Here is a 23,742-nt window from a genome sequence, read left to right on the forward strand (position 1 = left end):
TTAGAGTGAGACGTACAAGGATTAAGAAAGCCCAGAAGAGAAGGCAAAAGGGAGTGTGGCTGGGGGAAGTTTCGGAGGGAGCGCCACTAGCCAGAAGATGTTGGGGTTGATGGGGACGGGGCAGGAAGGGCAAATCACGAATTTCAGGGCCTCTTCCTGTGTCAGCCGCAACTACTGTTCCCTCACCACTTGCATCATAAAACTGAAGCTTAATGTTCAATTAGGGATCCTTCGCGCGCTTAGAACTTAGAAACTGAGAACCAAGGGCAAAAAGACAAGGCTGCAGAAGCCTGACTCTCAATGGCTGGGGAGCCCCAGAGAGTCCCCGGCGGCGCGGGGCGGGGCCGGGGGCGGGGCCAGCGGTGCGTGCGCCGGAGCCCGAGGGCCCGCCCCTGGGGGCTGGCGCCGGAGCGGGCAGGGGATTGGTTGTGTGCCTACGTCGACCTCCCTTCATAGGTCGCGCAGGGCTGCTCGCGGGGCTTTGATTGGCTCACTGGGCGCTGAGTGGTCATTGGCTGAGATGGGTCGTCTGGGCGACTGAGAGGAAAAAGAGAAGGGGTGTTGGGCCTGGCGGGCTGACCCGGGCTGGGGACTGCCGGGCGGTTTGGCGGGGCGGGGTCCGGAGAGCTGCGGGGCCCGGGCGCCTGGGGTTCACGCCACACTCCCCAAGAGGTGCCTGAAAGAGCGGGCCGGCGAGGGGTGGCGGTCCGCAAGCAGGGACCATGGGGTGCTTCTTTTCCAACAGGCGGAAGGCTGAGAAGGAGTCGCAGCCCGAGGGCGAGGGGGAGCGGCCGAAGCAGTACAGCTGGGACCAGCGCGAGAAGGTAACGCAAGTCCGGTGGCCGCCGGGCTCAACCCTCTCGAGAGCCGCTCGACGAGGGTCCCTTGCGGCCCGGGCCGACCCGGCAGCTGCAGCGCTCGCGCGCTCTCCTTTCTCAGCGCGAGTAGTCGAAGTCGGGGGGAATGACTTTTTGGGGTGCGATGAGATACAGCGCTGGAGAGGGCGCCAAGGGGAACTGTGAAGCGCTGGAAGGGGCCTTAGAGCTTAGGGTCAGAGCCCTGGGGGCTTTCCCTGCAGTCCGAGGGTGGACTCTAGGGGAGGAAGGAGAGCCGTGAATGCCCCAATCTCAAATCTGCTCATTTCACCGGCAGCGCCCAAGAGGGGTTTGGTCCACTCCTCGAGTTACACGTGGGACCGATTCTCAGCTTTTTCGCGGCTCATGTTCGTCTGTGGCTGTTTTCTCTTTTGTCTGCCCTAGCCGTTGAATCTCTTTGGTGCCTGATGGTATATTCCACTCCTGAATTCTCGCAGTTCCGAAGTGGACTGTCGAACGTACGGCTTTGCTTTTCCTCCTCTTCCAGTTGTACAGAAGGAATAATGAAAATTGAATCAGTGTTGGGACGTATGTCAAGACTGTATGGTGACAATAACCAGCATAAACTAGGCAATATGTGACTATTGTTTTCAATGAATGAAAACGCCCTTCATTTTACTTTTGTATATAGCCAGAAACGAGAAAGCTTTGGGACGTCCACTGGTGTTGCACAAAACACAGTTAGTCATAAATTTCATCATGTTTCCTCTTTCTACATAGTTCTGCATTTGTGCTTAGTAAAATACTTTGATACACTTGTCAAGTATTTTTCTTTTCTAAACGAAAATACTTTTTTAAAGATTTTATTTGTTTATTCATGATAGAGAGGCAGAGACACGGGCAGGGGAAGAAGCAGGCTCCATGCTGGGAGCCTGCCACGGGACTCGATTCTGGGACTTCACGCCCTGGGCCAAAGTCAGATAGATGCTAAACCGCTGAGCCACCCAGGGATCCCCAAAAAGACTTTTAAATAAACGTTAAGAACAGTTACGTCCTTGCTTAATGCAACATATCTTCACTCATGAATACTTTGGAGTAAAGTTTGTATTCATGTTACGATTTCATAGACCTCCCTGCATGACTTTCAGTCACAGGAATGTTATTCATATAAACTAAGTTCTCCAAGTGTAAGCAATGCGAAGCTTTTTGCAGAATTCTGAGCTGCATCTTTCTTCCTTGTTTTTCAGATCCTTCTTGGGTTGCATGGTATATTTATTGTCCTCTTATATATATATTTGATAGCATCCTTTTATTGTGTAGGAATGAAAAATACTGTGCTTTCTGGTGTACAAGAAGTTTGCACTTATCAAAGTTATTTAGTGGACAGTTTTTAAGAGTCATTTCCTCAGCCTTAGTATTTCTAACAATGCTCTTTAATCTTGAACTGGCTGCCATAGAGAAGCTTGTGTATTTGATTTTTATTTTAGCTTTTTATTTTGAAATCTTAGGCTAAAACTAAAGTGCTTTTATTATTTTTTTAAAATTTAGTGTAGGGATCCCTGGGTGGCGCAGCAGTTTGGCGCCTGCCTTTGGCCCAGGGCGCGATCCTGGAGACCCGGGATCGAATCCCACGTCAGGCTCCCGGTGCATGGAGCCTGCTTCTCCCTCTGCCTGTGTCTCTGCCTCTCTCTCTCTCTCTCTGTGACTATCATAAATAAATAAAAAAAAAATTAAAAAAAAAATAAAATAAAATAAAATTTAGTGTAGTCTCAGTTGCCCTTTGACTCATTACTTTGTAAAAAATGATTTTGTGGTTAGCTTTTATTAACAATGTTCAGGTTAGTCAGAATTGCATATGTCAATCTTTCTCCTTTTTTTAAGATTTTATTTATTTATTAGAGAGAGAGAGAGATCTCGCACGTGTGTGCACAGTGGGAGGGGAGAAGCAGAGGGAGAGGAACAAGCAGACTCCAGGCTGAGCACAGAGCCAGGTGCAGGTCTTAATCCCAAAACTCTGAGATCATGACCTGAGTGGAAATCAAGAACCAGTTGCTCAGTGGACTGAGGCACCCAGGTGCCCCTTTTTCCTTTTAGATACATGAATGTATACTGTGATCTTTTTCTTTTTGGCTAAGTAAATATATCGAAAAATAGAACAGTGGACACCAACATCCAAACTTTCCCCCCCATATGAGCCGTATAGTAAACTTTCTTTCTTTTTCTTTTTTTAGTATAGTAAACTTTCAATTGTAGACACTGTTTTGAGCTTACAAGGAACATTTTGGGAGAACACTAGTAGGGTACTGTAGATGTAGAGGTGTAAGACATTACTGGATATGCAAAATGAGCTCATACTTCTGCATATGTGCGTAATCAAAGTTAAAATATTGATTAACTCACCTAATCAGAATTTTTCTTAATAAATGGACATTATATTCTGAAAACAACCCAGTTTAAAAATCTGCTGGACTATTAGAGAAAGAGAATTACTAGCTTACATTTTGAGACAGTGGAGGTACCACATTTCCCAACATTGCTTTTTCTTTTTGTGATTTTTTTCTTTTTTGTTTTGAAATCATTAGGAGTTCACTCTAGGTGTCTCATTTATAGTGGCTAAATTTTATATGATTTTAAATATTTTTTCTAGTTCTTTATCTCTTATGAGGCCAATTTAGGCTAGTGTGCAAATGTTCTATATTAGCCCAGTGGTAATTCTACTGAGTTTAGCATGGTCTTGCTTGCTCCTAGAAGATTTTAGTTGTACCTTAAAAGGAACAGAATGCAAATACAGCCCAGAGAATAGAAGTGAGATATGTTTTAAAGTTACATCAGACAACTACCATTCAACTTTAGATGTAAAAACATAATGCATTGCCTGAAAAGTTTCCTTGCAACTTGGAAAAGTGGTGTTTAAATTTTTCCTTAGGTTGTGTAATCAGAGTATCTTTGTTCAGAGGCACCTTCTGGGTTTTGCGTTTTGAGTTGTGTAATTGGGTCAGTCTTAGGGGACTGAAGCTAGGAGAAATTGTCTCAATTAGAATGTTTGGAGACTAAGTGTTGTCATGGCAACTGATACACTGTAATCAACAGTGTATGAAGCTTATTTTCTATTGCTGCTAACTTTGAAAAAATGAAAAGCTTACTGTACAATTACTACATTGGCATGAGAAATATTTTGGGGTTGTAAGATTTTTTTTAATTTTTAAAAATTTTTAAAACTTTTATTTATTTATTCATGAGAGACAGAGAGAGAGGCAGAGACACAGGCATAGGGAGCCTGCAGGGAGCCTGATGTAGGACTTGATCCCAGGACCCCGGGATCATGCCCTGAGCCAAAGGCAGACTATCAACCACTGAGCCACCCAGCCGTCCCGAATTTTTTTTTAATTTAAATTCAAGTTAATTAACATATAGTGTATTAGTTTCAGGGTTAGAATTTAGTGATTAATCAGTTGCATATGACACCCAGTGCTCATTCCATCATGTGCCCTCCTTAATGCCTATCACCTAGTTACACGATCCTCCATCCACCTCCCCTCCTCACCCTCTATTTGTTCCCTATTGTCAAGAGACTCTTAGGGTTTGCCTCTCTCTGTTATTACCTTATTTTATTTTTCCTTCCCTTCCCCTTTGTTCATCAGTAAAATTCCACATATGAGTGAAATCATATGGTATTTGTCTTTCTCTGACTTATTTCACTTAGCATAGTACCCTCTAGTTCCATCTGTTTTTAATTTTTTTTTAATTTTTTATTTATTTATGATAGTCACAGAGAGAGAGAGAGAGGCAGAGACACAGGCGGAGGGAGAAGCAGGCTCCATGCACCGGGAGCCTGATGTGGGATTCGATCCCGGGTCTCCAGGATCGCGCCCTGGGCCAAAGGCAGGCGCCAAACCGCTGCGCCACCCAGGGATCCTAGTTCCATCTGTTTTTAAATCATTTGGACAGAAATGCTTTTATCCTTTTTTGCCTGTATGCTGCCTCTCATAGCTAGGCAACCTATTCAATATATAAGTACTCAGACACCAAGGAAGACTCAAAATTATAAAATTATCCCTGCCCTTAAAGAGCTGACTGCTTTTATTGAATTAAGACAGGAAATATTTAAGTACAAACAAGGAAAAGATGAGAGTACAGAAAAGTAATTTTCATTTTCTAGTTATTCATACCAATACTCCTCCTAGAAATGAGGATTAGTTCTCTGAACAGTGATGGCATAGGTATGAAAATTGTGAATTTGAGTATGGGCAACACATCTTGTGTCCATTACAATTGTCTCTCATTTGATAGAAATAAAACTAAACAAAAGCCTTATGCCAGAAATTCAAGTAATTGCATTTTATTTGCTATCTGTTTCATGACCTTGGATAAAGCAGTCAATTTGCGCATTTCAGGTTCCTTGGCTGTAAAATGGAACAGTGCTAAAGATTTCTCTACTATTTAACAAGGCAAAGCCCTGTCTTGACAAAAGGAGGTTAGACAATAATGGTCACTTCTTTTTTAAAAAAAATATTTATTTATTTATTCATGAGAAAGAGAGAGAAAGAGAGAGGCAGAGACACAGGCAGAGGGAGAAGCAGGCTCCATGCAGGGAGCCTGACGTGGGACTCCATCCTGGGTCTCCAGGATCACGCCCTGGGCTGAAGGTGGTGCTAAACCGCTGAGCCACGCAAGCTGCCCAATAATGGTCACTTCTGAAGATAGCACTCAGACCACAGATTGGGGAGCATAGAACCGGTCTTATTATAAAGCAGATCATAAATTCCTGGGGTTGTTCATCAGTGGAAGAAGTGGCTTTGTGAGGAACCCATCTCATTAGTCAAAAGATTCAGACAGAGATTGGATGGCCACCTATTATTCTAGGTATTGATTGCTGCATACCAAACCACTCTCAAACTCAGTGGCTTAGAATAATAGCAAGTACTTATATTGTTTACAACTCTGTGATTTGTGTAGGGCTTAGCAAGCTTGGCTGTCTGGCATCAGATGCAGCAGCTTGACTGAGGGCTAGAGGATCCGCTTTCAATATGGCTTTAATAACAGAGCTAGCTGGTAAGTTAATCCTGGCTTTTGGCTAGGGTGAGGGCTAGGGGCGTCTTTATGTAGCCCAGGCTTCTGCACAGTATGATGGCTGGGTTCCAAGGGCAAGTCCTAAGAGACTGAGGGAAACTTCGTGGCTTTTTCTAACTAGCCTCTGAAGTGATGTAGCATCACTTCTGCCACATTCTGCTGGTTGAGGTAGTCGCATATGTGCACCCATGTTCGAGGGGAGGGGACTTTTCATGGGAGGTGTGTCAAAGAATTTGCATGTTTTAAATCTCTTATGTAAAGTTGTTACCGTTTTTTGAAGGAGATAACTAGCTTTTTGTTTTATTCATTTTAAAAGCAGCTTTATCTCTAATCATCAGGGAATGCAATATAAAACCACAATGAGGGGCGCCTGGGCGTCTCAGTGTTTAAGCATCTGCGTTCAGCTCCTGATCCCTGGATCCTGGAATCGAGTCCCACATCAGGCTCCCTGTGAGGAGCTTGCTTCTCCCTCTGCCTGTGTCTCTGCCTCTTTCTGTGTGTCTCTCATGAATAAATAAATGAAATCTTTAAAAAAAAATAAAACCACAGTGAAGGGCCCCTGGGTGGCTCAGTTGATTAAGCCTCTGACTCTCCATTTCGGCTCAGGTCATGATCTCAGGGTAATGAGAGAGCCCCATGTTGGGCTCCGTGCTCAGCAGGGAGCCTGCTTGAGACTCTTTCCCTCTTCCTCGGCTTCTCCCTCTGGTCACTTGCTGTCTCTCTTTCTCACTCTAAAATAAATAAATTTTTTAAACAATGAGATAGCACCTCACACCTGTCAGAATGGCTAAAATAAAAAACTCAAGAAGCAACAGTGTTGGCCAGGATGTAGAGAAAAGGGCGTCCTCTTGGATTGTTGCTGTTGGTGGGAATGCAGCCTGGTGTGGAATACAGAATGGAACTCCTTCAAAAAATAAAAAATATAACTACCCTACTATCCAGTAAGTATAAGTAAGTGTAAGTAAGTATGAGTAAGTACCCTACTGCCCAAAGAATACAAAAACACTAATTTGAAGGGATATATGCACCCCTGTGTTTGTTGCAGCATCATTTACAATAGCCAGAGCTGGAAGCAGCCTGAGTGTCCCATCAATAGATGAAGGATAAAGAAGATGTGGTGTATATATATAATGGAATATTAGCCACAGAAAGAGTGAAATAAAAAATCAAAAAAAGAAAAAAAAAGAAAGAATGAAATCTTTCCATTTGCAACAACATGAATGGAAGATAGGGGGTATAATGCTAAGTGAAATGAGCCAGTCAAAGAAAGACAAATACCATATGCTTTCACTCATATGTGGAATATAAGAAACAAAACAAATGAACAAAGGAAAAAACAAACAAACCAAAAAACAGACTTATAACTGTAAAGAACGAAAAGACAGTTACCAGAGGGGAGGTGGGCAGGGGGGATGGGTAAAATAGGTGAAGGGGATCAAGAGTACACTTACCTTGATGAGCTCTGGGTAATATATGAAACTGTTGAATCACTGTTTTTTTTTAAAGATTTTATTTATTTATTCATGAGAGACAGAAAGAGAGGCAGAGACACAGGCAGAGGGAGAAGCAGGCTCCTCTCAGGGAGCCAGACATGGAACTCCATCCGGGGCCTCCAGGGTCACACCCTGGGCTGAAGGTGGCGCTAAACCTCTGAGCCACTGGGACTGCCCTCTGCTGAACTTTTTAAAAGTGTCTGCACTGCCAACTGTTAAGGATTCAAATTTCTTCACGTACATAAAGTTTTGGTAAAGGGGAAAAGCACAGAGTGAGAAGTATATGGGACTGGGGTTTTAATTTATATTCTACACACCAGTATACCTCATTGGTAAAGGCAATGAGGTATACTTTTCCAAGCTTTTCCAGCTCTCAATTTCCTAAGATCCACTCCAGTTGTCTAATTCTCAGGGTGGGGTGGGGGAAGCGTTGCTAGCAGCATTCAGGCAGATCTGGGTCAACAAAGGGAATGTAAAATTAGATTAAGATTAGATGACATGGAAAATCCTTTTCAATCCTAAAATTTCATAATTCTATTTCATAGTTATATATTTAGCAACATGGTGAACTAATATAAATACAGGTCTTCACCTTCTTTTGTTCTCAGTGTACATAAGATCAAGGTACTGGTATTTATTATTATTTCTATAATTACATTGCACTGCCATTTTATTTATGAAATAATCTTTCAACTATAATAGCTGCATAGTCCTGAAACTGATTTAACAAAGTTGAAATTTTAAGTAATTTTATTTTAATTGAAGTATAATTTACATGGATAATTTACATTTTATCCATCCATTAAAGACAGAGAGAGACAGAGACATAGGCATAGGCATTTACATTTTATCCATCCATTAGAGAGGGAGACAGACAGAGACATAGGCAGACATAGGCTCCCCGCAGGGAGCCCAATGCAGAACTCAATCCTGGGACCCCAGGATCATGTTCTGAACTGCAAACACTCAACCACTGAGCCACCCAGGCATCCCAATCTACCCTTTTATTTTTTTTAAGATTTTTATTTATTCATGAGAGACAGAGAGGCAGAGACATGGGCAGAGAGAGAAACAGGCTCTCCGTAGAGAGTCTGATGCAGGACTTGATCCCAGGACCCCAAGATCATGCCCTGAGCCAAAGGCAGATGTTTAACCACTGAGCCACCTAGGCATCCCAGAAATTTACCCTTTTAAAGTATATACTTCTGAGTTTTGGCAAATGAACAGTCGAGTAACTGATCACCACAATTGAGATATAGAACAGTTTTATCTCCCCACCCCCCAAATTTCATCATGCTCCTTTGTAGTTGACTCCACTCCAGCCTCTGATCAGTTTTTATCCCTATAGTTTTGGGGGGTTTTTTGGATTTATTTATTTATTTATTTTTGAAGATTTTATTGAGAGAGTGAGAGGCAGATGCAGACTCTGCTGAGTGGGGAGCCCAATGCAGGGATCAATCCTGGGATTCCAGGATCATGACCTGAGCTGAAGGCAGATACTTAACTGACTGAGGCACCCATGCACCCCCCACACACAAAGTTTTCTTTTTTTAAGTAATCTCTGCACTGGCACATGGGGCTCAAACTCATGACCCTATTATCAAGGGTTCCATGCTCTACCAACCGAACCAGCCGGGTGCCCCTTTCCCTATAGTTTTGTCTTTTTGAGAATGTCATATTACATGAAATCATGTAATATGTAACCTTTTGAGTCTGCCTTCTTTCATTTAGCATTATACCTTTAAAATTCACCCATGTTGTTGCATGTATCAGGAGTTCGTTTTTATTGTTGAGTTGTATTCCACTATATGGGTGTACCATGTTTATCCATTCACCAGTTGAGGAACATTTGGCTTGTTTTCAGTTTTGAAAGCCAAATAATTTTTTAATTATGAAGAAAGCTACCATAAATATTTGCATACAGGTTTTTGAGTGAGCATAATTTTTCATTTTGTTTGGGTGAATACCTAGGTGTAGGATTACTGACTCATGTGGAAATTGTATATTAAACTTTTTAAGAAACTGCTAAACTATTTTTCAAAGTGGCTATGCCAGTTTGCATTCTTACCAGCAATGTATGAGATCCAGTTGCTATGCCACCAGTACTTGGTATGGTCAGGTGTTTTTTTTTTTTTTAACTTTAGCCATTCTAATAGGCATGTAGTAGTATTTCATTGTGGTTTAACTTGTATTTCCCTGATGACTAATGATGTTGAGCATTTTTCCATATACTTAGTTGCCACCCATATATTTTCTTTGGTGAAGTGTTTATTAAAATCTCTTGCCCATTTTTTACTGGATTGTTTTCTTAATTGAGTTTTGAGACTTTTTTTATATCCTGGACACAAGTCTCTTGTCATATATGTGTTTTGCGATTTTTTTCCCAATTAATTATTTGAATTCTCTTAACAGTGTCTTTTGAAGAACAAAAATTTTCTATTTTGATAAAAGTCTAGTTTTCAATTTTTTCTTTTATGGATTGGGTTTTTGGTTTCATACCTAGAAAATCTTTGCCTAACTAAGAATACAAACATTTTCTCATCTATGTTATTCTAGAGTTTGTAGAGTTTTTGATTTTACAGTTAGGTTCTGTAATCCATTTTGAATTAATTATTTGAATGAATTAATGGTGCAAAATGTGAGAGGTTCTTTTAATTTTTTTTACATATAGATTTCCAATTGTTCCAACACTATTTGTTGAAAAGACTTCTTTGTTTATTGAGTTGCCTTTGCACCTTTGTCAGTGTATATGTTAGTCTATTTTTGAATCCCTATTCTGTTTTATTGATTTATGTACCTAGTAAACATTGTTTTCTGCTTGAATATGGTTAAACATGAAGAAGCAATCAAGAAAATACTTAGGAGTCAGGGATCCCTGGGTGGCGCAGCGGTTTAGCGCCTGCCTTTGGCCCAGGGCGCGATCCTGGAGACCCGGGATCGAATCCCACATCGGGCTCCCGGTGCATGGAGCCTGTTTCTCCCTCTGCCTGTGTCTCTGCCTCTCTCTCTCTCTCCGTGACTATCATAAATAAATAAATTAATTAATTAAAAAAAAAAGGAGTCAGACTGCCTGGGTTTGAAACTCAGCTCAAGCATTTACTGTGTGTGACTTTGGGCAAGTTATTTAGCCTCTGGATACCTAAATTTTCTCATCTGTAAAAGGGACAATAGTACACAACTCTCATAGGGGTTTTTATGAATATTTTTAAAAAGATATTATTTCTTTGGGAGCGTAGATATGCAGGGATGGCGGGGCCAAAGGGAAGGGAGAGGGCTGGTGGAGCCTAACACAGGGTTGGATCTCAGGACCCTGAGATCATGACCTGAGTTGAACTCTGAGAGTCAGATGCTCAACCAACTAAGCCACCCAGGTACCCCTGGGTTTTTATCAGTATTGAGTAAATGATTATAAAGCACTGAGAATGGTGCCTCGTACCTATATGGTGCTGCTTATACTCCTCAGCTTTATTTTGGACCTCTGTGCAGACCGGCTTTCCATTAAAATTAACAAATTCCATTATTTCATCTCAGGTTATCATTTTGGAAGTTAAACTGTAGAGATTAGTTTTTTGTTTTTTTTTTTTAAAGAATTTTATTTTATTATATTTATGATAGTCACAGAGAGAGAGAGAGGGGCAGAGACACAGGCAGAGGGAGGAGAAGCAGGCTCCATGCACCGGGAGCCCGACGTGGGATTCGATCCTAGGTCTCCAGGATCGCGCCCTGGGCCAAAGGCAGGCGCCAAACCGCTGCGCCACCCAGGGATCCCTGTAGAGATTAGTTTTAATGGAAAAATTTGCATTGCTGCTCAGTGAAAATATTAGATGTTCACTTTTGTTTTCTGTTAAGACAATAATGTTTAACTTAGTTTAGTAGCTATATCAGGTGAATTCCAGTTGTTGAGATGTCTCTTTGATTTTGAAAGTGTTTCTTTGATTTCGTAGTAAGAAATACAGCCTAAACTAAGCTCACTTCGTAAGTGGCTCCTGTGGGAAAAGTAGCTTGAAATATGACCTTTTCATGTTTGTGATTTGGGGCACTTTGAGAACTAGTAACTTTTGCAAAATGATTATGGTACTGAGCTTCAGGTTATTTATTATTACTTTTTGTTTTGAAGAACTTTCAGGATTTGTTGAGAAAGTACAGCAACATACATCTTAAATTTCTCCTTTGTAGACCATATTGACAGTCCAAATAATTTTATAGCATAGAACTCTTTAGAGGATCTTTAGCTATAGCATTAATTTCTCTCCATAAGCAGAAGAACTGAGGTATCCAGATAAAATACTTAGAAGAATAGTAAATTACATTTAACTCCTCAGCATTGGCAGTTGTTATGGACTGAATATTTATATCCCTCCAAAATTCATGTGGAAGCCCTAACTGTGTAGGCTGTGTTTGGAGATGGGCCTCAAAGGAAGTAATTAAGGTTAAATGGGATCATAAGGGTAGGGCCCTGATCTGATAGGATTAGCATCCTTATAAGAAAAGACATCAGAGAGGGGCACCTGGGTGTCTCAGTGGTTGAGCATCTGCCTTTGGCTCAGGGTGTGATCCCAGGGTCCTGGGATGGAGTCCTGCATCAGGCTCTGCCTCACTCTTTGTGTCTTTCACGATAAACAAAATCTTTAAAAAGAGACAGAGAGACAAACAGACATCAGAGAGCTTGCCCTGCACTCACCCAGGAAGGCCATGTAAGGATGTGAGAGGGCAGCTGTTGTCTGCCAGCCAGAGAGAGAGTTCTCACCGGAAACCAACTGCAATGGTGCCTCAATCTTGGACTTTCCAGCCTCCAGATTGTGAGACATAAATTTCTGTTGTTTAAGCCACCTGGTCTGTTATTTTATTATGGCAACCAGTCCTCCATAACAAAATAGCATGGACTATGTAGCTTAAACAGCTGACATTTATTTATTAGATGGTTCTAGAGACTGAGAAATCCAACATCAAAGTACTAGCAGATCCGAGTGTCTGATGCCAAAGATAAATACTGCTGGACAGTAGGTTAAAGCATTGAAAACAGGTTTTATTCTGTAACTACTGACAGTAGGGGACAGAGCTGAGCTTTGTTCCAATTTGTGTGGAGGTGATTTCAGCAATTTTATCAGGAAAATGAGGGAGCAGGGAGAGCAGGACCTCCGTAGAATCAGAAAAGTGAAAATTACAAAGTTGGTCAGTGTAAATGTGATTAGGTCCGCTGTGTTTGTTCTCTCACACTTATCAAAGTTAGGATTCTGTCCTCCCACAGAGACTGGTAGACAGAGGCCCTATCCTTCCTGATAATTATATGTCAAAGGAATGGCTCTCAGGTCTTTGAGAAAGATATTTATGAGATTTAAGACTTACATATTCACAACCACCAGCCCTTTTTAGTAAATGCCCTAAGAAAGGGAGGTCAGGGGCCTATTATCAGGTATTGGCTAGAACAAATGGTAAATTGTCCCAGCAGGAAAATTTTCCAGGCAGGAATTTTAATGGGGGCAGGAGGGTAGGGTCCTTCCAGAGACATGGTTTTGTGCTGCTAGAAACCATGCTAGAGTTCGGTCATGTCTCTTAACTGCAGGGATTTGGACGGAATTGTAACATTCCACACTTCTCACTGGTGAGGGCTGCTTCCTGGCTCATATTCACTTACCTTCTTGTGTACTCATGGCCTTTCCTCTAGTTTGTGGAGGGAGGTAGAGAGGGGGAACTCTTCTTTTTCTTTCTTCCTTCTGTCTTTTCTTCTAAGAGTGCTAAGCCCATCATGAGGTGCTGCCCTTTTGACTTCTAAACCTAAAAGGCCTAACTCCAAGTACCATCACTTCGGGGTTAGGACTTCAACATAAGAATTTTGAGAGGATATGAGTATTAAGTACATAATACTTCCTGTGCAGACTAAGATAGCAGCTCAGTAATTTCAGAGTTAAGAGTAGATACTTCTGCATTTGCAACAACTACTGATACAGTACTGATTATATTATAATTCATATAGTTGAAAATTTTCAAATACTATACATCTTATGTATCATTTCCATGCAAAAACAAATTCGCTAAATTCCTTTAAGTAACAGGTATTAACTGTCTTTTTTTAAAAGATTTTATTTATGTATTTGAGAAAGAGAGAGAGAGAGCACATGAGCTGGGGTGGGTGGGTGGAAGGGGCAGAGGGAGAGGGAGAAGCAGACTGCTAGCTGAGCAGGGAGCCCGACACCAGCTGATCCCAGGACCCCAAGATCATGACCTGAGCCAAAGACAGACGCTTAACCAACTGAGCCACCCGGGCGCCCCAACGGTTTTATTTTTTTATTTTTATCCAAACACTGGTTTGCCCCCTCCTTAATTCTCAGATAAATGTGCTTGCAAATGTTTGAACTTGTTATCCATATCTCAGGCAAAGATAATTTGGCCAGAATTTCGAACACCAAGTTAATTCCCCGGGAAAGTACACATAAAGTTTTACGTCAAAGTTTTAAGGAGTTTCTGGTACAGCGAGATAAACCATGAAGATTCTGCTTGTCCATTGCATTTGAGGCCTCGGTAGAGACAGGCCAATTCCTGGGCTTCTTTTCCCTACACCTATTCCTGGTGTTCCTGATCTTCTCACCCCCACTGTGGGAGGTGGATTGGTGCCAAGGTGACAGGCTGAAGAAGACCAGAGAATGTTTTTACCCTCTTTATGGCCTAAAGCAGAACTGACTGAAACCGCTCTTCATGTTCTTTTTTCTCCACTTTAAGGCCTGAATTAGATCCAGATCCCATTAGCCTGCTCTATGACCACATCCCCATCCCCTTTCACTGGCTCTTTCAAGTGCAAGGCAGCCCCAGCTTCCTTCTAACCGCAGGTATGGGAGAGTAGAGGATGTAAAAAGGAGAAACCCAGGACTGATGTGCCTCTGCCTCCTTTGTGTATAATTATCTTCCCACTCAGAAACTGGCTAACTTGAACAGTGACCTGACTAAATGTCCCCAAGAATATCATTTTGTTCTTGATCATTATCAGGGTCTCTCTTTTTTGAGGATGGAATGGAGAAGTGTGTGATTACCAAACTTAGTTATCTGTCATGTTTGTTTATTAAAGAGAACACCTGGGGACTGCCTTGCACTATTCTAGGTGCAGGGGAAAAGAAGGGTGAGCAAAACAGATAATCCTTTCCTTCATGGAGCTTATGTCCTAGTGGAGGACTGGTAGAAAAAAAAACAATAAATATAATTCATATGTAGTGCGTTAAAAAGGAAGCCAAGTGCTTTGGAGAAAAATAAAGAAGGGTAAAGAAGTGGTATTGGAGGAGGTGTTTCAGTTTTTAATAGATTGGTTGCAGGATTCTAGCCCAAAGATCACTGTACAGGAAGGGACATGGACTGGTATTTAATACAATATAGATACTCCAGAAAGGGAGAGCAGGCTTCTGGTTGAGGAAAGTTTGACAGGTAGACAAGCAGAGAAGGTTGTCTGAGCAAAGGAGAATCAGAGGATATAGACAAGTCACAGCAAGTGCTTCAGATCTATTGAGGAATAAGGTTTTCATAAGAGATCAATAGGAATTAGGAATGAAATATAAGTTGTTATCACATAATAGTGACTTACATGAAAGATTATTTTATTGGAGTTCGATTTACCAACATATAGTATAACACCCAGTGCTCATCCCGTCAAGTGCCCCCCTCAGTGCCCGTCACCCAGTCACCCCATCCCTCCACCCACCTCCCTTTCCACTACTCCTTGTTCATTTCCCAGAGTTAGGAGTCTCTCATGTTCTCTCACCCTCTCTGATATTTCCCACCCATTTTCTCTCCTTTCCCCTATGAACAATTTTTCTAATACTGAACCATTTTTACTTGACTTGGGATAAATCCAACTTGGTTGTGGTGCTTTCTCCTTTTATAGGATTGATTTAATTTGCAGGGTTTTTTTTCCCCCATCTATAGACGTGAATGAAATGAACCTAAACTTTTCTTTTTTGTTGTGTCTTTGTTTTTCTTACTAGGGTCTTGCTGAGCAGGCTAATAGCATGAGTTAGGACTGTTCCTTCTTTTTCTGTTGTCTTTAAGGGTCTGCATAAACCTGGGATAAATAAAATTGGAATCTGATTATAAAACCATCTGGGCCTGGTGTCTTTCTTTGGGGGAACACTTAGCCCACTGCTTCTATTTCTTTAGTAACAGTAGCATTTTATTTAAGCTTTTAAATTGCTCTGGAGTCAGTTGTGATAAGTTATTTTTTAAGAGATTTGTTCACTTCATAGACCACAATCTCTTAAAACTTGTTGGCATATAGACGTTGATACTATTCTCTTCTTAACGTTTGTTTATGGTGATATTCATTCCCCCTTTCATTCATACGGTTTGTGTTTCATTCTTCTTTCCTTGATCATTCTTGCCAGAAGTTTGCTTATTTTTTGTCGCCCCCCCAACCCCATATTTTTGGCTTTGCTGATGTTTTCTTTTTTTTTTTTTTCAGAGTATTTTTTTTTAATTTTACTTATTTATGATAGTCACAGAGAGAGAGAGAGAGAGAGAGAGGCAGAGACACAGGCAGAGGGAGAAGCAGGCTCCATGCACCGGGAGCCCGATGTGGGATTCGATCCCGGGTCTCCAGGATCTCGCCCTGGGCCAAAGGCAGGCGCCAAACCGCTGCGCCACCCAGGGATACCCATGATGTTTTCTATTATATATTTAACACGTAAGTTGTTAATTTCTACTATTTATCTTTTTTCTCCTACTTTCTCTAAACTTATTTATTGTCTAATTTCTTAAGATGGACATTTAACTAATTAATTTTTGAGTGTTTTTATTATAGCTGCTTAAGGTTATACATTTCCTTCAGAGCTTTGCTCCATCCCAAATGTGGTGCCTTAACATTTAATTCTAAGTATTTTAGATTTGATTATGATTTCTAATTTGACCCATAGGTTATTTAGCAGTATGTTTTTTAAAATTTTCAAGTTGGCAAGAATTCTTAAAATTATCTTTTGTTATTAACTTTTAATTACATGTTAGTCCCATATCACAGTCTGTAAGTTATCTCTTATTTAAAATTTGTTTAGGCTTTCTGATCTAGTACATGATTTTTTTAAAAAAAGTTTGAATGCATCCTTAAGAAAATCATGAATACACTCTTCTTGTTGGATGCAGAACTCAAGCTTATTCTCACTGTGTGGTTCAGATCTTAGATATTCTTGTTGACTTAATTTTTTTTGGTCACTTGACCGATCAGTAGTTGAGAGAAGCAGCATGAGAAGATACTGCTTAGATTTTAATCTGCCCGTTATGAGGCTTACTTTTCTATTTTATCCCCCCACACTCCACCACAGGGACTTCTCTTAGTTTCCCCTTTTCTTGATGTTTTCCTTACTTGGTCCCTGTGGGGTTGACTTTGGGCAATAGGGAACCAGCAACTATGCAAGTTCAGTTTCTTGGTAGAGACCAAACTGGAATACTGTACTTTTTTTTTTTAGAGATCTATTTATTTGAGGGGGTGGGCAGAGGGAGAGAATCTTCAAACAGACTCAGCACTGAGCACGGAGCCTGCTGCAGGGCTCAGTCTCACAACCCATGAGATCTCGACCTGAGCCACAACTGAGAGTCGAACACCCAGCTGACTGAGCCACTCAGGCATACCTGTACTTTATATACACGCATCACCTGTAAAATCCTAGAAATAGAATTGCTTGGACACTTCTTTCTACATTAAACCTGTGTTGCCTCCTGTATTTTTCACTTTTTCTGGTGTATGGCACTACTAACATCCAGTGACATAGACTAGAGCAGTATTTTTTCAAACCCATTGGTGGGATTATAGAAAATATTAGGGAGCTTAACACAAAATTCAAGTAAGCATTATTTGTGAAGCTTTCATTGCTTTGGTATGTGTACATGCACAAATAAAAGTAAGTGTGCTGGGCTGTGCTGAAGAATCTACTAATGTGGGTTATGATCTAAAAAAAAGTCGAAGAACACAGACCAGAGAACTAGAAATCATTTTGGATCCATCCTTCTGCCTTCCTTCCTACAGCCATTGAATTACCAAATTGACTGATTCTACTTCTTCAGTATTTCTCAAATTTATCCCATCTTCTTCCCTCCTAACCATTGCTCTACTTCCAGGCCTTTCTGGATAAGTGCAAGTCTCAGATCCATGCTGTACCTCCTTATTCTTATCAGAGTAATCTTCCTGAAATGTAAATTTTTCTTATTTAAAATCCTCCTGTGGTGGGACACCTGGGTGGCTCAGTGGTTGAGCATCTGCCTTTGGCTCAGGGCATGATCCTGATATTCTGGGATAAAGTCCCACATCAGGGGCAGCCCAGGTGGCTCAGCGGTTTAGCGCTGCCTTCAGCCCAGGGTGTGATCCTGGAGACTGGGGATCGAGTCCCACGTCGGGCTCCCTGCATGGAGCCTGCTTCTCCCTCTGCCTGTGTCTCTGCCTCTCTCTCTCTCTCTCTCTCTCTCTCTGTCTCTGTCTCTGTCTCTGTCTCATGAATAAATAAATAAAATATATTTTTTTAAAAAGTCCCACATCAGGCTCCTGCAGGGAGCCTGCTTCTCCCTCTGCCTCTCTCTGTGTGTGTCTCATAAATAAATAAGTAAAATCTTTAAAAAATAAAGTAAAATCCTCCTGTGGTACTCTATTGCCCATGGATAACTTCTAAGCTTTATAGTATGGCCCCAACCTATCTCTCTAGCTTCATCTGCTCCCATACCAGTATCACTGGTAACCACCAAACCACTTTCAGTTTTCTTCACATTCTCTGAAAAATTTTATTTTGTTAATTCTTTCACTTTGGCCTGATGTGGGAAGGGAAGAGCCTATACTCCTGCCTGTTTTATGTGATGAACTCCAACTTGTTCATTCTCACTTTGTTAATGAAGTCTTAACACCCCTACCTCCCCTATCCCAGATGTCCCTCATCTGTGTTTCCAGAATATTCTAGGCATCTTGCATTGCACAACCAAGTTGTTTTTAAATCATCTGTTTAGGTTAGTGTTTACTTTTTTATAGGAAGAGCTGGTCATACTCATGTTAGTGCCTAAAAGGATACCTGGCTCATACTGAGTGTTCAGATTTTGGTTGAATGACTGATGAGCTGGAAAGTTAAAGTGCCTTTTCCAAGATCATGTTGCTCATAGATGACAAAATTAAGATTGGGAAACAAAGTGCCTCTTTTATTGCCTCGTGCTACAGATCAGTACTCCTTCTAGTACATTATGTAAAAGTAGATAAGAACAACACTTACTGTGCAATACTGAATAAGTCACTTTTAGCTCGGTAATGATTGAGATGATTAAATTATCCTTTGTGAAACATCAGAATTTTACCTACTGTATGGGAGTCTGTTTCTGGTTACATCGGTAGTTTTGCATGAAATTTAATATTTGCAAAGGGGTAAAACAGTGCAAGTGGACTCAAGTAATTTAGAAAAATCAAAATGGCCTTTTGTGACTCTTAGAGGTCAGTAGAATTTTTAAATATATACTGTGACAAATTCCAGGCATACTGAATAAAAGGTTGTGTGTGCTTTAGTTTAGAATATCAAAAGATAGGAATGGTGGCGTTTCAAGAATTTCCATTGTAGGAAAGACTCAATAAATATTTGAATCTAACTTGCAGATGGAAGTTATGCCATATAGTGATTTTTGTACCTTCAGGTTCTTCCATTTTCTGTAGCATATTACAGAAATCAGCCAGAGTTTAGAAACTAAGACCTATGTGTCAGTTTATTGAAAAATAGAGAAATATATTTCAATGTGAGTGTATTTCCAATTTCAGAAGTTTTTTAAGAAGCAGTTGTTTTAAATCTTCACTCATGGAATTTAAGAAACAACACGAATGAACAAACAAAAAAGACAGACAAAAGACCAGACTCTTAAATATAGAGAATAAACTGGAGGTTACCAGAGGGGAAGTGGTTGAGGGGGGTGAAATAGGTGATGGGGATTGAAGAGTGCACTTGTGATGAGCACCGGGTGATGCATGGAATTGTTGAATCACTGTATTGTACACCTGAAACTAATAACACTCTTTTAATTATACTTGAATAAAAAAATAAAAACAAAAAAGTGAAGCATCAGAAAAAGAAAAAGGGTCAGAGCTGAAATATTCTTCAATATCATCCAAAATGCTGTGTGCGTGAGAATTTCCTCAGTCATTTCAAAAAAGTTTCTATAGTTGATATGTTGAAACAGGATCCAAACAATATTCATTGTTTGGTTGGTATGTCCTGAGTCTCTTTATAACAGTCTCCTCTCCCTTTGTTCCCCTCATGCCTTTTAATTATTGGAAAAAATAATTTGTGCTGTTCATTTTCTTAATATGTTGCAAAGTCGGTGAAAGTAGGAACTTATTTTAGCACCAGGAGTTGTGCCTGGCACCCAGTAGACACTTGACTAATATTTGTTGAATAATGTTAGTAATACTCAAGACCCATATTTTGTCCTTGCAGGTTGATCCAAAAGACTATATGTTCAGTGGACTGAAGGATGAAACAGTGGGTCGCCTACCTGGCCAAGTGGCAGGACAACAGTTTCTCATTCAGGACTGTGAGAACTGTAACATCTACATTTTTGATCACTCTGCTACCATCACTATCGACGACTGTACTAACTGTGTAATTTTCCTGGGACCTGTGAAAGGCAGTGTGTTTTTCCGGAATTGCAGAGATTGCAAGTGCACGTTAGCCTGCCAACAGTTTCGTGTGAGGGACTGTAGAAAGCTGGAAGTCTTTTTGTGCTGTGCCACTCAACCCATCATTGAGTCTTCCACAAATATCAAGTTTGGCTGTTTCCAATGGTACTACCCCGAATTAGCATTCCAGTTCAAAGATGCGGCGTTAAGTATCTTCAATAATACTTGGAGCAACATTCATGACTTTACACCTGTGTCAGGAGAACTCAACTGGAGTCTTCTTCCAGAAGATACTGTAGTTCAAGACCATGTTCCCCTACCTACCACTGAAGAGCTCAAAGCTGTCCGCGTTTCCACAGAAGCCAATAGAAGTATCGTTCCAGTATCTCGGGGTCAGAGACAGAAGAGCAGTGATGAATCATGCTTAGTGGTATTATTTGCTGGTGATTATACTATCGCAAATGCCAGAAAACTAATTGATGAGGTAAGGAGAGAGAGAGGAAAAACAGACACATACCTAGGTAGAAACACACCACTTCCTGGAGAACTTCCATTCTTTTCAACCTGGCTATTAGAAATGCAGGCAATCCTTAAGTTATAGTCCTCTGCCCCCTGCAGATTTATCTATAAGCTGATTGCTTGGGCCCCAAAAGACTTTTCAAAGAAACTTTAAAAAATATCATTCAATTCAGTAAGCATTTATTAAACATTTACTATGTGAAGAGTTATTTCTATTACCCTATTTCATTGATTATAGAATGTACATTTGTTCTCCACATTTTTGCTTATCCAAAATGCATCTTACAATTGATGGCAACTTAAAACTGATCAACTAGAGTATATGCTGGAGATGGAGACACAGCAAAATTCTCTGCCCTCAGATAATTTCCATTCTTTATAATAAATGATTTCCATGGAAGTTTACAAAGGTAGTACTGCATACTAAAGCACAATCTTATTTAGTTGGGAATATTTATTTGGATTTTAATTGGTTGGAGGGGGGAGTAAGAAAGACATTTAGGAGAACAACTTTTGGCCACTGGGGTGACTATGAGAACCACCTTGATATTATTTTTTCTTTGCCCTCTTGCTATGCAAAGGGGAGGTTGGTGTGTAAGAAGGAGATGGGAGCTGGGATAGCAAAGGTTGTGGGCTCAGGAGCAGGGACTCAGTGAGTTTGGGAAAAGAGTTCTTCTATTGGTAGCAGCTTTCACTTGAAAAATAACCTGGGGATGTAGAGATTAGGGGCTGCAGAAGCAGCAGTTCCTAGTGTTGGTGGGTGCTCCAGTGGGGAGGTAGCAGTGGCATGCATTGATTACCCCGTTAGTCAGATGTTCCTCAGAAGGAGTCCTCAAATTTAAAAATCAAAGTTCCAAAAATGAAGAAGTGAATGGGGAATTCATCAAGTCTCCTTTTTCTAATGGATTTTTTCAAAATTGTAACAGTTCTGTTGAAGATTATAGGGGCGGGAAAACTAAATGACCTTCTCTCTGTAGCTGTACATCCTTCAATATAGAAAACCCATGTCTGAAATCTACAAAATATATCTGAAATCTAGTTTTCAAAACAACAGAAGCCAAAGTATAATTTTAAGACTGTGATTTTTTTGTTGTTGTTCATGCCAAATCTCCTAAAAACATGCTATGAATCTGGGAAGATAAAGAAACAGTACTTCTGGCCTTTGAGCTATCTAATCTCATGTTAATCCAAGATCTGAGAGGTCAGCATTTTCATTATACTGTATGGTGACTTAAAAAAATCTACATACAGTTCTCAGACAATGTAATTATTCAGGTTAAACTCCTTTTTGGTAGGTAATGAGCAGTAGACATAAAGAATAAAATAGCATATTTAAAGAAAATAACATAAAAACAGTCTTCCTTCATGAGTCATCAGATGTTCTTAACCTTTTAGCTTTTGGTAGCTGATGTGTGAAATGGCAGCATTGTGTGCACTTGAAAGCAATATGACCAGGAAGAATGATGTTCTTTAGATGTCCTTCTGGATTACAAGATAATTTAAAACAAAAATGCAACAACAGCAATAATAATATCTAACATTTATATAGTGTTTGCCACTTAAAGGTATTTAAATGAAGTAACTCACTTAATTTAGAATAACCTGTGAAATAGGTGCCATTTATTCCCCCTTTTTACAGATACAGAAAATGAGCCACAGAGAAGGTAAGTAACTTGCGAAAGGTCATTCAGCTTGTAAACAGCAGAGCCATGACTTCAATCCAGGCAGTCTGACTTTATAGACCATAGTCTCAGTCCTTAAGCATGATGCTAATCTGCTACCTCAGTGGTAAAGGAAAGCTGAGAATTCCTGGTGAAACAGGAATGTGACTGAAAGTGTAGGGAGTCAAGGCAGATACCCTTCAGCCTACAAGGAAAAACCCTGGAACCCTTGGTTGGAGTTACCCTACCTAACTTTGAAAGCACAGAATTAAGGAATGACAAGAGAACCAAAAGAAGAAAATGCCAACTACATGTGAAGAGGGTATCAAAACATGCTAAAAGATCACTGGCTTACATATTAAGGGAGAGATTACATATTTTTTCCAAAAAATGAAGCTCAAGTTTCCAGGAAAATATGTGTAGAAGCTACTTCATTCTGAGATGAAAAAAAAAGAACCACACAAAACTTCAGTCTCATATCATAACCCAAATACCTTAAGACAGCTTTGACTAGAACTGTGATTGCTAACTTTGGCTTTGTTAAACCCTAGGAGTATCACAGAATTTTGTTTCACATTGTTTTTATAAATTAACTGTATTATAATAGTTTTTTGAGATAGGAAGTCCAGAAAAGCTGGATAAACCAGAAAGCACATTCCAAAGGGAATCAAGATAAGTTACTGGGCCTTACTTTAAATCAGATTTCTTGCTTCCTCTTAGCTACATCACAGACATCCACAGGATAAATTAGAGAGAGTAAAAGTAGTTTGAATTGTTTGAAAGTAGTGTATTGCATAATTAAAGTTGGATAGTTACTGCTATTTCAGGTCTTTCAAAGTAGAAGAATTTTCATGAAAAATGAGTCTCCAGATATCTACAGTGAGATATCAAAATAGATCAAGTTTAGTAATTTATTATTTGTTTTTGGGTAACAGTATTTTGAATTAATCATCTTTTGTCAGTTTACATGTCTGACTATAAAATGAGAGGTATTGAACCATCTAGAAAATTAGGAACAGATGTAGGATTATTTCTGATATTTTAAGTAACTTTGCAGTCATCACCTGGCAATGATGTTCATGCAATTTTCTGCTATTTTTAATGTATGTTTCTTTTTTCTGAGGCAGCATTGAGGGCTCTGAAAAAGGATTTGAGTTTGAATCCAAGTTGATGGAATGGTATGGGATAATATAGCCATAGGATGAAAATACTATCAGCCATTAAAACTGATTTTATAGTGAAATAGCTGAGAAATATTCACAGTCAAGTAAGTGAAAATTTGTAGAATATTATATAAGTATCTGAATTTTTTTAAGAGATCTAAGTCTGGAAAGTTATATATACTAAAATGTTAACAGTTATGGTTATTCTTAGGAATTGGATTAAGAGCAGGATTTTCTTTTCTTTTTTGTAGTTATATGGATTTTACAATGAACATGTGTTATTTCTGTAATGGGGGAAAAATAAAACTGGGAGGGTAAATGGAAGTATATCCTAATGGCATTGGGTATATTTGTTTCTATTTTTTCATTTTTTAAGTGTTTTGTGTTGAACATATATGTACTTTTATTTATTTAATT

At 40.0% G+C, this 23,742-nt stretch overlaps 1 protein-coding gene across 1 annotated transcript in view; it reads left to right on the plus strand.

The window, feature by feature from the left end:
• Positions 1–475: 475 nt before the first annotated feature.
• Positions 476–23,742, plus strand: part of RP2 (RP2 activator of ARL3 GTPase) — a 52,187-nt gene continuing 28,920 nt past the window's right edge. Inside the window, exons 1-2 of the mRNA XM_025982493.2 lie at positions 476–824; positions 19,801–20,466. Coding sequence (XP_025838278.1) covers positions 723–824; positions 19,801–20,466 — 768 coding nt within the window. The 5' untranslated portion in view covers positions 476–722. The remainder of the gene's footprint in view (positions 825–19,800; positions 20,467–23,742) is intronic.

Source organism: Vulpes vulpes, chromosome X (assembly GCF_048418805.1).
Source record: "Vulpes vulpes isolate BD-2025 chromosome X, VulVul3, whole genome shotgun sequence".
NCBI lineage: Eukaryota > Metazoa > Chordata > Mammalia > Carnivora > Canidae > Vulpes > Vulpes vulpes.